Source organism: Chelmon rostratus, chromosome 3, assembly GCF_017976325.1.
Source record: "Chelmon rostratus isolate fCheRos1 chromosome 3, fCheRos1.pri, whole genome shotgun sequence".
In the NCBI taxonomy this organism is placed as follows: domain Eukaryota; kingdom Metazoa; phylum Chordata; class Actinopteri; order Chaetodontiformes; family Chaetodontidae; genus Chelmon; species Chelmon rostratus.
Window position 1 is genome coordinate 17,237,686 of NC_055660.1, and position 14,996 is coordinate 17,252,681.

A 14,996-nucleotide genomic window follows, 5' to 3' on the forward strand; every position below is an offset into this window, starting at 1 on the left:
GCCAGTCAGGCAGGCTGAATATACAATAATACATGAATTTAAAAAAAAAAACAACTGCATGCATTTTATATCTTGAGTTATCTTACCTCTTGCCGGCCAGGTAGGCCTCTCCACTGGTGACCACAGAGTCTCCTGTCAGCATTTTAAAGGTGCTGGTTTTCCCTGCCCCATTCACTCCCAGCAAACCAAAGCACTGCAGGAGAGGAGAGACAACATCAACATCAGGAAAGCACATGCTTATTTTCACAGGAATACAGAGATTATTTACATAATATTCATTCTATTAGTTGAATCTTCTCATCCTCTTATACACATAATTTTAACATTACGCAAACTGTCTATCTGTACTACAGAAAGCCTAGCATATGTTGCCTGTATTGTACCTCTCCAGGGGGGATGCCGACACACAGCCGGTCCACGGCTGGCTTCTGTTTCCGCTTGTAAATCTTGGTGAGCTGCCTGAGCTCCAAGATGTCTGACTGTCCTGCTCCGCTGAGAATCCTCTGTCGCTCTCTGGCCACGTCCTCGTCTTCTTCTCCAATAGGCTTCAGGTGACTGGTGGATGACCTGCAAGGACGCAGGTGGCAGAGGGAGGAGGGGTCACATTCCAGACAGGCTTTTAAGACAGGCTTTAGTTGAATCCAGAGGGAATTTAAATCCAAATGTATTTCTAATATTACGTCTTAGTAATGGATATTGCATTATAAGATAAGATTTAAGTCTTGTTCTGACAGACCACACACGGATTGAAGGTTTCACCCACCTGGCCTTGATGCAGAAGCGGTACTGAATAAGGACGGTGATGCAGAAGAAGATCACACCCTCTATGGCCATCGCAAAGAGGTTCTTTCCCACCATGTCCCAGGCCAGAGGGGAGCGGAACCTGTTTTCACCTACAGAGACACAACCAGAACAGACATTTTAAACACATTTAGCAAATGTAGTGTCAAAACATATTAGGATAGATTTGTGATAGTTGGTTAAAAAAAGCGTGCTATAATTACCAAATCTCTCCAAGGCGTCGGCCATTGCCTGATTCTTCACCATGTCAATCAATCCTCTGCCCAGACAAAAGTGAGGGAAGATGAGGAACACGTTCTTCAGGATGTCGTTGATTCCACCGATTTCCTTGGGAATGGGAATAAAGTCAAAATTAAATTTTCAGACATACAGCATCCAATTACAATCATTTCTTAGTTTGTATTCAAAAACGTCTCTTTCTACATATTTATGAATGGACAATCAATCAATCTACTGCTGACCTAACTATCGTCATGAAAGTGCCTTGGAGAAAATATTTACATTGCTTCCAAACAGCTCCAGTACAAATGTGGAGACGCTGCCGTTGATTCCTATCAGTATGTTAACGCTGGTCAGAACCACGTAGGCCGTGCTGGGGATCTTGAAGAAGAACGAGGCAGGGTACATCAGAGGGGTGATGGACCATCTGGGAAGAGATATGGAGATAATTTTAGATGAGATGGGGTCAGAGAAATAGAGAAAATTAAAAAAATGAAGAGCCAAACAAATTGAGTGTGTCAAAACGTACCCGTAGAGCAGCAGCAGCAGGGCCAGCACAGGCAGATTGGTGGAGGAGACGTAGGCGTCTTGTTGGAAACACACAAAGATGATGATGACCAGTGTGGCCGGGACGATGTAGTTACACTGCAAGAGAGAAGGAGGGTGAAACAGAGGCTTCTGTAAGTCTTAAGATAATAAAACTAGATAATGCATTATGTCCAGATATATGTGGACTTTTCTCTCATAATTTTTCAGGCGACTGAAATGTCTTACCATATCCCAGATGAAGTTGGCCAACCAATAGAGGAAAGGCTGCACTCCGCTGATGAACTGCATGTGTTTGGCCTTGTTAACTCTCTCCTGGATGAGGAAAACTACAAAGCTAGCAGGGACGAAGGACATGGCAAAGATCACGCAGATGGAAACCAGCACATCCACCGATGTTGTCATCCTGTGATCGGAACAGATCGAAGGAAGCAATGAGAAGTGATGTCTCTGAGAAAAGGTCACAGAAATGTCAGAATACTGAAATGTACCCCTGCGTGAACAGTAATACTCACAGTGCGACCTGTGACAGCTGCTCCTTGGTGAGGTTGAGCGGGTGATTGTAGGCAGTGATGCCAAACTTTGTGGGGTCTTTGTCGGCTGGCAGACTCGCCCGCAGGATGCCATTGTTCATGACATTGAGGAAAGAGCCGATGCTGTGCCAGCCCTTGTTGTTGAACCAGATCTGAAGAGAGAGGCAGGCATTTTAGTTTCTGTAACCCCAGAGGACATACAAAGCAAGCTGGCAGTAAATTAGTAGCTTGGTGATCAGCTGAGTGCCAAAGTCTGCAAGCGAGTACAGATTACAGTATGTCACAAGAGAATATATGGTCTCCACTCTGCTTTCGCCCACTAAAGTCATTGGTTTTTATTTCTTTCCTTTCCTTTCTTTCTTTTTTTCCAGGTTTTTCTCTATTTAGTCAGTTTTGATTGCTTTTTGGTTTTGTGGTGGAATTGAAGCTTGTTCAGTTAGTTGCTCTGGACAAAAAGTGTTGCCTACATGCCTAAGATGTGACAACAATGTGCAAAATTAAGTTTTTCATCAATGTTGTCTGCAACACAGACAAGTTTACGAATTTAGGCAAACACGCAGCATGTATGTGTGTGCAATTCATGAATGAGAAAGAAAGAGCAAGAAATGCAATTATTGTGCAATCAAATTATTGATGAAATTATTGATGAAGCACATGGGTGTGAAGAATTTGGTGAGGAAAGCTGGACGGTAAACTATGGAGCCAGGTGCTGTATAACCAGTGTGTGTGTGTGTGTGTGTGTGTGTGTGTGTGTGTGTGTGTGCGTGTGTGTGCGTGTGCATGTGCGTGTGCGTGTGTGTGCTAACCTTGACATTATTCTTGGTGTCCAATCCTTGGATAAAACTGGAGAGACTGTGAAAAAAACGATCTGCTGCAGTTCCCTGGAGGGTGGGAGAGGGGGAAGGTTTTTTTTAGCACATGGGTAAACTGACACTGTTCAGACCTGATAAAGATATTCAACTCCAGTTCCGATACAGCCGTAATTAGAAAAACATCTTACCCTGAATATCTACCACATTTATAAGCTTTTCTTGAGCATTAGTTTGGTGCAGTATGTAAAATAATAATGTAATGAAATCTCTTACTCTTTCCAGATGGAAGCGTCTCCTCAGCTGACTAATTGCATCATCGATTTCATCTGTGTGGGACAGAAGCTGAGAACTCTTGGCGCCCAATGAGAAACCACCATATCTGTATAGAGAACAACAGTTTTAACATCAGCGGAGGACACAGCAGAAAGACACTCGGGTCAATATTATTGACAAATAAGCTCAAGATGGAGCATGTCTGATGATGTACCTGAACTCGTTAACCCAGATCTTGTTCTTCAGGCTGTAAGAGAAGAAAATAATACATTTTCAATGTATGTATGTATAAACGCATCCTTAAATGAGAAATAATACAATGAACTAGCACCAATATCAGTGTGTCACACAAATGTGTGAGATGAGTGTTACCTTTTGCCAATGATCTGAGCGTAGGTCTTAACCAGATAGTCTGAGATGTTTCTTCCAGTCAGATTCTGAAGGGTGTCTTTGTCACTGATCTTCATCTGAATACACAAACAGATAAAACAGCTCATCAAAGTTCATTTTTTCACAGCATACAACACTTACTTGTATTTGCATGAGAAAATGAGTAGAAAGGAAGATGAGAGTGGCCTTGTTTAAGGTTATTTGATCTTTTCATCTGTAATTTTGCATTTGCACTTTCAAGCTGTGGGGGGGTCACCAACCTGTGGTGGTGGAAGTCCGCCAGCACCAGCAGGACATTCTGGAAGCATCCTCTTGCGTCCTCCACAGCTGCACTCACACAAGGGAGAGGGGTTCTCCATAGACCAGTTGCCTTTGTCGAACATGTCCTTCACACTTTCGGAGACTTGCGGGACCGACCATTCATCCTCAACTGCTGTACAGGGGGTGTCTCTGAAGCACAGAGATAGACAAGTTTATATTCAACTCCAAATCTCTATTTTAAGCATATGTGTTGACTACATATATGTAATATGCATATTTTTATTTTCCTAAGTGTATGTCAAAACTCACGGTACGGGTTCTCCTTCCATGCAGCGTGTTCCAAACCCTGGTTTTTCTGTCAGAGCTCCCAGTAGTTTGCTGATGTGAGGGTCCTCAGGTAAGTCATTACTACAAAAACACAAAACCATTTGACTTTAATAAAGCATGTATTGTTATATATAATACCTTTACTAGTGCATAACATTGATCAACTGTCTTGAAGTAAATGAACACAGACACAAACTAATGAACAAACTGCAATCCATTAACAGTAGACTGACATTTTATCATCCATTTCTGACACCATCGCTCTTTCTAACTTGTGCTTTGAGCTTCACAGTTACTTAACAACTGTGCTCAGCTTTTAAGCCACTGAGTACACATCAGTTAGGTAACATGCAAACATCAGTACAGTTAGGTAACCTTTTACATGTTTAATGGGTTGTGCACTTTGTAGATAGAAATAACATGTTTGCTTGTTTTTTTCTGGCAGAAAAATAATGATTTGATGAGGGGAACTGAAGATTGAAAAGTGCTTTGACTGATAATTAGCTGCTGGAAAGTCATGTAATGTGTAATGTTGTCTAAATTGATGAAAAGGAGGAAAATGCAATATCTCACCTGATGAAGGTAAACTGTTCTCCATACATGCTAGAATCCAGAGCCAGACTTGGGTACTTTCCAAAAGGAGGAACAATCAGACTGAACACCAGAGCAATACACACAAACACCGCCGGGAGAACAATCTGCAAAATAACATTATGAAATTTATTACAACTAACATGCATGAAAACTGACACACAAGGCAGAAACATATATACTAACATCCTGCCTATTTTACAGTACATGTATATGAAAATAGCATCTGTGTACCTGAGCAAAGAAGCCTTTCCTGGAGCGCCGAGCATAGAGGAATCGTTTCCAGAGTAGTGCAACAAACTGCTGTCTCTTTAGACTCCAGCCTTTGACCTGGTATGAACCTTTGCCATCTGTTCCACTGAGCCAGTCGGTCTCACGGGATTCTGGACAGAGTCAGGGTGATACACGTGAGCAAACTTGCAATGTGAAGCCTGTGTCCTGATTTTTTAATAGCATACAGCAAGTACTGACTGCCTGCAATTGCAATTTTACTGGCACAAAGCAACTAATTTCTGGATTTTCTTCGAATGACTGCACTCTTTCTACATAAAGATTCTGAGATGTGACATATGCTTCCTAATTTTCTATGTATATTTTTGGTGAAATACATCTTTAGATACAAACAAAGCATAAAAGCAATGATAGTGACAAGACTATCATTGCACTGCATGCTGGGTAGTGCAGTTCTACCTGGGTCACCTTCAGAGTCATTGAAATCAAAGTCGTCCTCTGTGAAAGGCTTCAGGCAGCTCTGATGGTCTCCGAATGCATGATGGCGACGAGTCCTGGTGGGCACCACTCCATCTGCAACCACAGGAGGATCAACATGTTCATTGAAGCTATCCAAGTTTCAAGTCTTCTGTTTTGTTTAAAGATAACTGCTGCAATAATCCAGACTGATTCTGCTACCATAAATCTAAAATTAGGGTGTAAATCTCACCTGAAAGCTCAACAGAATCCACTCCACTGTCCTCAGCCACTTTCAGGAAAATCTGGAGAGTTGGAAGACATGCGATTAAAACATTGGCAGAAGCATATAATGAATAAATCAAGTAGAAAACTAAAAAAACTAAACCAGACAAAAGGTGTAAAAGTTCTTTACTGCTCCTCACCTCTTCCAGGGTGGTATCAGATATTCCATAGCTGGATATTGCAAGGTCGGTGAGCCGGTCATCCAGCTCATGGAAGAGCTCTACAAAGGCTCCGTCTTTAGCTGACTGGTAGGGCAGGACATAGGTGAGTTCGTGGCCAAGGTCCTCAACCAGACGAGCCTCAGGAACATGCTTGAATATCACGTTGGAGATGAGGGACACATCTTTAGGGAAGAAATCGTCAGAAAGAGGGTGAGGTTGGTGTGAAGGAATAATACAGCATCCACATCTTGCAAAGTGAATTCTACACGAATTAACTTGTCCACATTTAAAGCAGCCAATCAGGCGTCAGTTCTTACCAATAGTAGTGGTTTCACTCTCTGGTTCGCTGCCCAGGCCAGCATCTGAACTGCTCTCTGATACACTGTCCTCCTGAAGCAAAGACAAAGAGGTTAAACAGTTAAGTAAAGCAAGACTAAATAAAACATCTCTTTCCTTCCGGATGATCAACTCTTGTTAGCTGAGATTAAGTAACTTTCTATCGTGTTTATGGAGTGTTGCTCAATTTAATGTATGTCTCTGTAGAAATATTTGTGCGCCTGCACATCCCTGCTTCTGATATATATCTTAACCTCTTTAACAACACTGGAAGTGAGTCTCCTTCTTTTGTAACTTTTAAAAACACATGTTCACAACGTCTCTCTCACCTTCTCTGCCTTCTTGCTGTAGGAGACGGTGCTGGCAGAATTCCTGCAGGACTGAAGGGTCAAGTCGTAGTCTCTCTTGACCAGGGTCAGGTAGTAGCCTGTACCCAGATGCGTCTTCAAGAAGAGCGAGGAGCCTACGCAGCACAACTTGCCATGGGAAATGATGGCGATGCGGTCACCCAGGATGTCAGCCTCATCCATGTGATGCGTGGACAGGATGATGGTGCGGCCTGATGGAGGGACAAACACATTCAGCTTACACACTACGGCCACCTCACTGGCTTGTTAAAATATCAAATATTAAAAAGAATGAATAGCGATGGTAGGACTGAGAACCAACCATCAGCTGTTTTTACCTTGTCTGTATTTAAGAAGCAGGTCCCAGATGCCCCGGCGAGCGTACGGATCAACCCCAGCAGTAGGTTCATCCAGGATCACAACCTTTGAGCCCCCAACAAAAGCCAGGGCCACTGACAGCTTCCTCTGCATACCACCTACACAGACAACAGGAAGACAGAGTCAGAACGACTGTTTTCACATAAAACATATGTGTATGTCCAATATTACTTATGAAACAACTAAAATGTATAAAACGCTTCATAATCACACTGACCGGACAGCGTGCTGGTGCGAGACTGGCGTTTGTGAGGCAGTCCGACATCATTCACAATTTGTTCCATCTCAGCCTTGACCTTCTCCTCTGGCAGGCCCTTCAGACGGGCGTAGAACCAGATGTGTTCCTCCACTGTCAGCCTGGATTACAACAAATCGCACAATTACCAAAAACAAGAGGCTACAGGCATGCAAAGAAATCAGTTCTTGATATAGAGCTTTTACGATGCTGGGATCTTGACTATACATACATGCTGAAAAGGACGTTGTGCTGGGGACAGACGCCGAGATTCTGTCGGATGGTGCTCAGTTCGGTGCGGATGTCCTTGCCGAGGATGTAGGCTGTGCCAGAAGTGGGTGGAAACAACCCCGTCAGGATTGACCTATTAGAAAAGCAGACAGGGACACAACAGTCACCCTCAATCACCATTTCAACTGAGAATGTTACTGAATGAGGAGTATTGCCGGTATACTGCAGATAATGTGTTTATTAACTTACATGGTAGTGGTCTTGCCAGCTCCATTGTGGCCAAGGAAGGAGGTAATCTGTCCATTGTAGAACCTCAGGGACAGTCCGTCAACAGCCAGCTTGTTTCCATGACTGTAGACCTTCACCAGATTCTCGATGTAAACACCTGGCTCGATGTGGCCTGGCTCCTCCTCAATGCACACAGCTGTGGATAAAATGAAGACAAGGACAACAGCATTTTAGCAGTGACATAAGATAAGGTCTGAAAAGTCACATAAAGCGTGGAATCATCTATCTGCTCTATCTGCCATGACTTCATATCTGAATAATTCTTCCCTAAACAGTAAGACAAATGAATAACCATAATAATGATTATGATTTGTACCTTGAGCATTGCCCTTCTTTGACAGAGGGGTGGAGATGCTTTTGTTCTCTTTCTCTCCACACCAGTACGTCCTAGTGAAAGGGAAATACCAAGACCTGGGGATCCCGTACTGTCCTGGAATAGAATGAATTGTTTCGTTTCAGTCCCGTCCACCAACCAACCTTTAAGAACTCATAACACTCAATCGTCGATTCATCGAGCGGATTAAGGGGAAAATTACACAATCGTGAAATTTATCCATGACTCACCAGGGAACACAGCTTCGATGTACCAGGTCATTATTCCGTAGAGCACAGCGTCGAACAGCATGAGGCAGATAGAGGTGGTCAGGTTGTAGCTGTCCTCCTCCAGAGGGCTGGCCAACAGGTTCGACCACTGGATGCCCACCCCTTGCTCTTCAAACAGGGCAAAGTACTCACAGCCAAAACCGAAAGCCACAGGAGACAGCAGACTCTGAGAGAAGAACAGAGAAGCCAGAGATTAGCAGAGAGAAAGAAAAAAACTCTTACAGGACATAGATGTGAGGGTGAAACCTCAGCAACTCAGCACAAAATACTGAGCATTCATGTATGTATTCATATGTGTATCATTAAATTTCTTCCACACACCACTACAACTTTTGCTCCAAATCCCACGTAGTCTTGCCAGGCGACACACAGCACATAGGGCAGGTAAAGCGTGAAGTATATAATGCCACCACAGGCAGCTGCCAAGTTGGCACGAGAGAACAGGGTGCTGATGAGGAAACACTGCATGATGGTTACTACGCCAAAGGAGCCCAGGAAAAGAAACACCACTCCTGGGTCACTGTAAGGCAGCAGGTTGCCCATCTGAGAAGGGAGGAGAGAAAAAAGAGGAGGAAAATGAAATAGTTTCCTGGTTACAGCAGTATGATATCACTTGTTGTGTTGTTTCTAGACAATGACGTATTGTGATCATGGAAAAACACAGTGGCTATCAAGTTAAATGTTGAGTGTAAACATCAGCAATGATCAGCTTGAGTGTTAGCAGTCACTTGTTTTTTGGCATTCCTGCATGATGACAAAGTGTATGCACGTGTATCTGCGTGTGTCTGTGGCAACACCAACCTTCAGCAACATCACCAACAAGCCAGCGCTGATCAGGAGGGGGATTAAACTGCTGATGAACCAGCTGAGCCATAGGATGCCGTTGTTCAGTCCCATGATCCTCATGGTCTCCTTGAGCCGGGCCTCCTTCTCGTATACCACGCCCTTGATGATGATGGCTACTGAGTACATCCACGCCAAGGTCATGAATAGAGGCATTGATCGACTCATTACCCGGAGGAAACTATGAAAAAAAAAAATAGAAAACTTGGTTACATACATTTTAAAGTAAATGAAAGGCAGCTTCTTACTACCCAAAGGGGTCACTTACATGTCATCAACATAGCAGGGGTAGGGCATCTGCTGAATGTATATGCCTGTCTTCTCCTTGGCGCCAGTGATGGCTCTGATGATTCCATGCTCGATGACATCCTGCAGGTAGGAAAATCCTCCCCAGATGTACCGAAGGTCCTCGAAGGGGTCTGCCCTGGGACCAGGGTCCCAATAGCTGCGAAGCAAAATGAAAATTAGTAAGAACATACAAATCTGCAAAGGATCTTTGATTTAATATTAGCTGGACACAGCCTCTTACCCATCCTTAATCTTGTTTGTCCTCTCCACATTATCAATGTCCATGCGGATCTTATAGTTGACATTGGGTGGCAAGTCGGAGCTGTTGCTATGGGTGATGTCAGGAAACACGATTCCAGCCCAGAACTTCTGGTTGTCCAGAAGACCCATGGACTTGTTGACCAGTCTTTCCTCATTAGCTACAGGCTCCAGCTTGTCAAGGTTCACACACTGAGAGGAAAAAAGAATGGGTTTACGGTATATTTTACTCTGAGAGGCTGATTAGGAGTGAAGCTGCATTTCTATGAGTTGTTCTGGGGTCTAAATGGTGTATGAAGATCTGTGTCACACAGTTAAAGGATGGGAAAAAAGAAAACATACATGTGGTTCCATCTGTCCTACAAGAAACTGCTGTGAATTAGTGTCTCTTTATTACTTAAACAGTTAACATACAACGCTCTTCATGGTCAGCTTCTAGTATAATTATTCAGAAGCAGACAGACTCTTCACAGCTGCAAACTAACTAATAAACTCTTCAACACAAATCATAAAAAAGACATGCTCACACAGTCACATGCTTTGCTCACAAATACTGTTGAGATGCTGATAACAACAGTGAGCTCTATACCCTATTACACAAGTGCATGTGCCTTGGGTTGGCACTGAGGAACCACACCCCAGTTGTTTAGCTGATTTGTTGAGACCTCCTGATGATTAGTCTTTTGCATACATAGCTGACATAAGCTGACTTATACCTCATCCCCTCTACATTGTGCAAAAAGTCAATGAGTTCAAAAAGCATAATGAGTGCGAGCATGCATAATGCTACAGCCATGACAGACTTATATGGTCGCACAAGGCCTTGACATAGTTTCTGTTGTCAGGAATGTCAGTTTACACACATAATATGATCCCCTTAATGGGTGAGACACAGTCAGTGGGTCAATAGGTTGTTTGCAGTGTTGCTAGACATTAGTCATTAGTCAATTTCATAGTGTTCATCTGACCTCAAGTCACAGCTTTAAATACCCTCTTTTATGATGATTAGTATTGTGTTTTTTCCATTTCATTGCATTATCTGCAGTGGCAAGAGGGATGAGGAGACTAAGAGGAGTCTGAGTTCATGAGGTGGATTTAAACCCACATTAAAATCATCAGTTATAGTTATCAGTCTATGGAATGGAAAACATCATTACTAATTTAGTTAATGTGGTCATTAAATAAGGATAACTGTGTATCAGAGATATACCACAGGGCTATTAGCTCATATTTACCACTGAACCTTGATGTTCACTTTATAAGCATCTCAATCAAGATTTTCCATTCCCAGGGCATGAACATTGATTAACTTTTGGCAGGGGGTTTACGGGTGGTTGTTTATCGCTGAGGCTTGGCTCTGGCATACTGACCCACTACGCAGAGACAAGACGCAGTGACACACTCAGCATGGCAATAATTTAATTTGATGAGGGAAGGAAGGGGAAAAAGGAATTGATTTGGAGACTTTAATAGCCATGCCAGGAGCCAAATGCAGTTCAAAGTGCATTAGAAAATCATAAAAGATACAAGAAGATTTTGTAATGCGATAACCTATCTGGACAAGTAGCATTTAACCTATTTCCCCACTAGCTTTTCTTTGCATCTTGACCTTAATAGAAACTGGATCACAGCTATTTTACGGACACAACTTAAGACCCATACAAAGACAAGTTTCTCGCTGCAGTCCCTGAAAACAAGGATGACTAGACAGTAACATCATTTCACACATCTGCATTTGCAGACCAAACAAGTCGCATAAAAACATCATAACACTGCTCGACAGTCTTTTCCACTGAAATCAATGTCAAACTCATACATTTCCTGGAAAAATAGACATACACATTGTACAGATTTCATTGCTCACATTTTGAGACCATAATTTTCTTTTTCAGTTTTGTGTGTTGTTGTCTGTCGATGTATCCTGCAAAAACACACTAACCTCCATGAAACGTGAGATGGTCTGTATGGCCTGATCGGTTTCGTTGAAGACGTCTCTCCAGGTATAGGCAGAACCTGCAGGTCTTTGGTCCTCTGAGATCTTGGACAGGAATTGTGACACATCTGACACACGCCACTCAGTCTCACTGAGCTGGTCTTTCAAGAATGTAGCACTGGCATTATTCCGGAGCAGGGTCTGCAAAAAGAGAGGTTTATATTGTTTATTATACAGAGTCAATGTTCCATGGCCTGTTAGAATGTCTAGTCCTCATTAACCTTCTCCTCCTTGCTGTAAAATGTATGTCAGACAACAGCGAAAAAATAAACTGTTGAAAAATCATTCTGCCTTAAGGCTTGTTGGGTTTTGTGACCTTTATTCTTGCTGTGCCCTGTGTGTATGGTTGTGTATCTCTTTGTGTGGCTTGTGGCCTATTTTATGGTCAGTAGATTTTCTGAGATCCCCCTTCAAGGTTTTTCTCTATTATGACATTCCCAGACAGAGAAAACTATTTCATCACAAACACTGGTAAAAATAGCAGACAGCCATCTAGTCAAATACTGTGCCAAACAGATTACTGTTATTCGATTGAAAAAAATAAAAAAATACAAACTGAAAAAGCTTTAAATTTAATATTTAAAACAAATTAAATTAAATGGTCCATCAAAATACTTTTAATTGTTTCCAAGGTTCAGGACCCTTTATATATGGTGAATGGTCTCGGTAAATGTCTTCAATGTGAGGTTATTTTACACTAACAACCTTCACCACTAGGTGGAAGTGGCGCTTATGCAATTTACATAGGAAATGTGGAACTGTGATAAAGAAGGAAGAGCCATGTTATGAGCTACACGCCATCTGATGGTGATGAGACTTTTTTCTTTATAACATAATGGTAAATGGCTCATTCTGGTAGAACGACTGTTAATATGCATTAATCTAGACAGAACAAGTAGTCCTGCACGCGAGAAAACCAACAGTGTTTTGTGATTAGAGAGAACAAGTGGTTTAAATGACTGTTTAAAAAGTGAAAAAATACTTCTCTTTGCCTCTGCCAGTCACAAGTAACTTTGCCATCCTCTGACAAACCCACAATCAGAATCAGAATCGGGTTTATTGCCAAGTAAGCAAGGAATTTGCCATATTGTACAAGAAAATATAAAATGACATGAAAGTAAGTACAGTCCAAGAGGATAAACCAATTTTGTGCAATTGTTAGTCAGTCTGATATTTTATTCATATAGTCACAACATGGACACATCTGAAGTCGCCTGGGTGGCCACATAAAACACATGATTATACTTCAGTCAGATGCACAGATTACTGTCTTTGAACCCCTCATGTAAACAGGAAGGACACAGAGAACACAGCTTTGACGTGTGTACACAAGTGTCATCAGTGCATCCACACTCACCCTGACCAAGTCCATTTCCTCACTGTTCTCCATGAAGTTCCAAATTTTGGGCCTCATCTCCTCCCACATTCCTCCAAGGTCCCTCAGCACACCAAGCTCCTGGAACGTCTTATTAACCTGCAACACACACAGTCTCATTTAAAGGGGCTTCATTCATGATCATGAAAGGGGTTTTGGAGATGAGAAGGGCCTGCTGTACCTCGTGGATGATTCTCTGTGTTGCTGGAGTGTCTGGCGTGTACAAGATCTTCCCCATGAGCAGAGGTTTCAGAGCTCTCCAGATCATCCTGGAAATAGGGCTGGACTCCAGACTCCGCATCATGTTGTTACAATAGGGAGCTGGAAAATAAACAAAGACATTCTGAGTCTTGAAGCTTGAAGTCTGTCTTTTTGGGTAAATGCTTGGCAAAAATAAAAGAAAAGGTTGTTTCAAAGAGCTTTGGTCACTTACTGGAAGAGTTGTCGTAAGTGGAAAGTGGTTCACTATCGCTGTCGTTGCCATGGTTTCCAAACAGGGCTTTGTAGTTGTTGTCTTCATACCAGTTGAGAGACTTGATTTTGAGGCCGCCTCCCTCGGGGTGTCCACAGACGATACGTGACACGGCCTGGTACATCTGGTTTGGAGAGCCTGTGGCATTTGCAGTCAGATACAGGATCTCCTTACGCATATCCTTCCAACTCTTCATACTGGAAAGCTGGAGAGAGGAACACACATAGACTTGTTGGTGTGATGATGGGTTCTGTAATTATAACATTACAAGTCCAAATCTTGATAAGGTAGAGGATATAGATACACACAGACACATCTCCCAGACCCATAAAAACACACTGAAAGCTGGTACTCTTTTCACGAAAAGAAAATGAAAATTATTTTTAAAAAATGGTAATAAGAAACACACCAATAGCTCAATAGGAAACCAATTGAAACTAATTTTTTAAATGTTCTTGGTGCGTTTAAACCAGGCATGTCCAAACTATTCCATAAAGGGCCGTGTGGCTGCAGGTTTTCGTTCCAACCAAGGAGGAGCACACCAGCTTAATTAGCTGAGCTCAGTCTTCAGCTGATAACTCAGTGATCCCTTGATGTTGATTGGCTGGCCTGGTGTGCTCCTCCTTGGTTGGAACGAAAACCTGCAGCCACACGGCCCTTTATGGAATAGTTTGGACATGCCTGGTTTAAACCATTCGTTGGCCACTCTAAATGTCAAACAGTCATCATCATCATCATTTGGCTACAAACATAGAGATATGAGAGTCTCCTTACAAAGCACATTTCAGATACTGCTTTTAAACGACGGACGGGAACTGTGCAGAAAATTATTTTAGTCTGGGACTTGTTTAGATTAATGTCCGAAATGAAATCAGCTTCCTGCTTGGTTAGAAGTTATTAAAGGTTATCATCTGCACTATGAGTGGTATTCTAGACACGACACAAGTCAAGTGTTGCACTGCAGGGTGGAGACACTTAGCACTTAGCCGTCTGCCTGACTATGATAAATGTAAATGCTGTTCCCTGTCCTATCTCCCTCTGAGTGTGTGTGTGTGTGTGTGTGTGTGTGTGTGTGTGTGTCTGTTTTTGCATTTCTCTCCAGAGAAGCCAGATAACATGTAACATGTACTCTGGAGTGGTACTTAGATGTTATCGTACTGCAATGATGTGTGTTAATGAAGTATTTAAGTATTAACTGGTTTACCTATTTACTGTGTTATTTTTAATGCTGAAAGCTTGGGGGCATTGCAGTACTGTTGAGTTGTTATTATAGCACAAAGTACTATTAATAGTTCTATTATAAGTCAGTATTGTTGGCAAAGTTAGAAATAGCCAAATTGTGACTAAGCATTCGTTTTTCATGAAATCTTATGTCTCCAGTGTTTTTTTGGTGATGTACGATAATTAAACTGCACGGGTTTCAATAGTATTCTTCCTCAGTAATGCTGAAGTTCCTTAAGTGG

General features: G+C 42.3%; 1 protein-coding gene across 2 annotated transcripts in view; it reads right to left on the bottom strand.

The window, feature by feature from the left end:
* Positions 1-14,996, bottom strand: part of LOC121604809 (phospholipid-transporting ATPase ABCA1-like) — a 39,507-nt gene that overhangs the window by 4,458 nt on the left and 20,053 nt on the right. The window contains exons 9-43 of one of the 2 annotated variants that reach the window (XM_041934423.1): positions 13,495-13,738; positions 13,243-13,382; positions 13,044-13,160; positions 11,633-11,827; positions 9,677-9,885; positions 9,416-9,592; positions 9,106-9,328; positions 8,626-8,847; positions 8,266-8,470; positions 8,018-8,131; positions 7,663-7,837; positions 7,415-7,546; positions 7,165-7,304; positions 6,908-7,045; positions 6,552-6,781; positions 6,204-6,276; positions 5,866-6,068; positions 5,694-5,745; positions 5,453-5,557; positions 4,988-5,136; positions 4,736-4,860; positions 4,145-4,243; positions 3,835-4,024; positions 3,557-3,651; positions 3,399-3,431; positions 3,185-3,290; positions 2,906-2,980; positions 2,082-2,251; positions 1,795-1,972; positions 1,550-1,665; positions 1,303-1,447; positions 1,005-1,128; positions 764-893; positions 384-567; positions 87-193 (exon numbers count right to left, since the gene is read on the bottom strand). In XM_041934423.1, the coding sequence (XP_041790357.1) occupies positions 87-193; positions 384-567; positions 764-893; positions 1,005-1,128; positions 1,303-1,447; positions 1,550-1,665; positions 1,795-1,972; positions 2,082-2,251; positions 2,906-2,980; positions 3,185-3,290; positions 3,399-3,431; positions 3,557-3,651; positions 3,835-4,024; positions 4,145-4,243; positions 4,736-4,860; positions 4,988-5,136; positions 5,453-5,557; positions 5,694-5,745; positions 5,866-6,068; positions 6,204-6,276; positions 6,552-6,781; positions 6,908-7,045; positions 7,165-7,304; positions 7,415-7,546; positions 7,663-7,837; positions 8,018-8,131; positions 8,266-8,470; positions 8,626-8,847; positions 9,106-9,328; positions 9,416-9,592; positions 9,677-9,885; positions 11,633-11,827; positions 13,044-13,160; positions 13,243-13,382; positions 13,495-13,738 (5,120 nt within the window). Of the gene's footprint in view, positions 1-86; positions 194-383; positions 568-763; positions 894-1,004; positions 1,129-1,302; positions 1,448-1,549; positions 1,666-1,794; positions 1,973-2,081; positions 2,252-2,905; positions 2,981-3,184; positions 3,291-3,398; positions 3,432-3,556; positions 3,652-3,834; positions 4,025-4,144; positions 4,244-4,735; positions 4,861-4,987; positions 5,137-5,443; positions 5,558-5,693; positions 5,746-5,865; positions 6,069-6,203; positions 6,277-6,551; positions 6,782-6,907; positions 7,046-7,164; positions 7,305-7,414; positions 7,547-7,662; positions 7,838-8,017; positions 8,132-8,265; positions 8,471-8,625; positions 8,848-9,105; positions 9,329-9,415; positions 9,593-9,676; positions 9,886-11,632; positions 11,828-13,043; positions 13,161-13,242; positions 13,383-13,494; positions 13,739-14,996 lie in introns of both variants that reach the window. The other variant, XM_041934422.1, reaches the window with a different exon arrangement.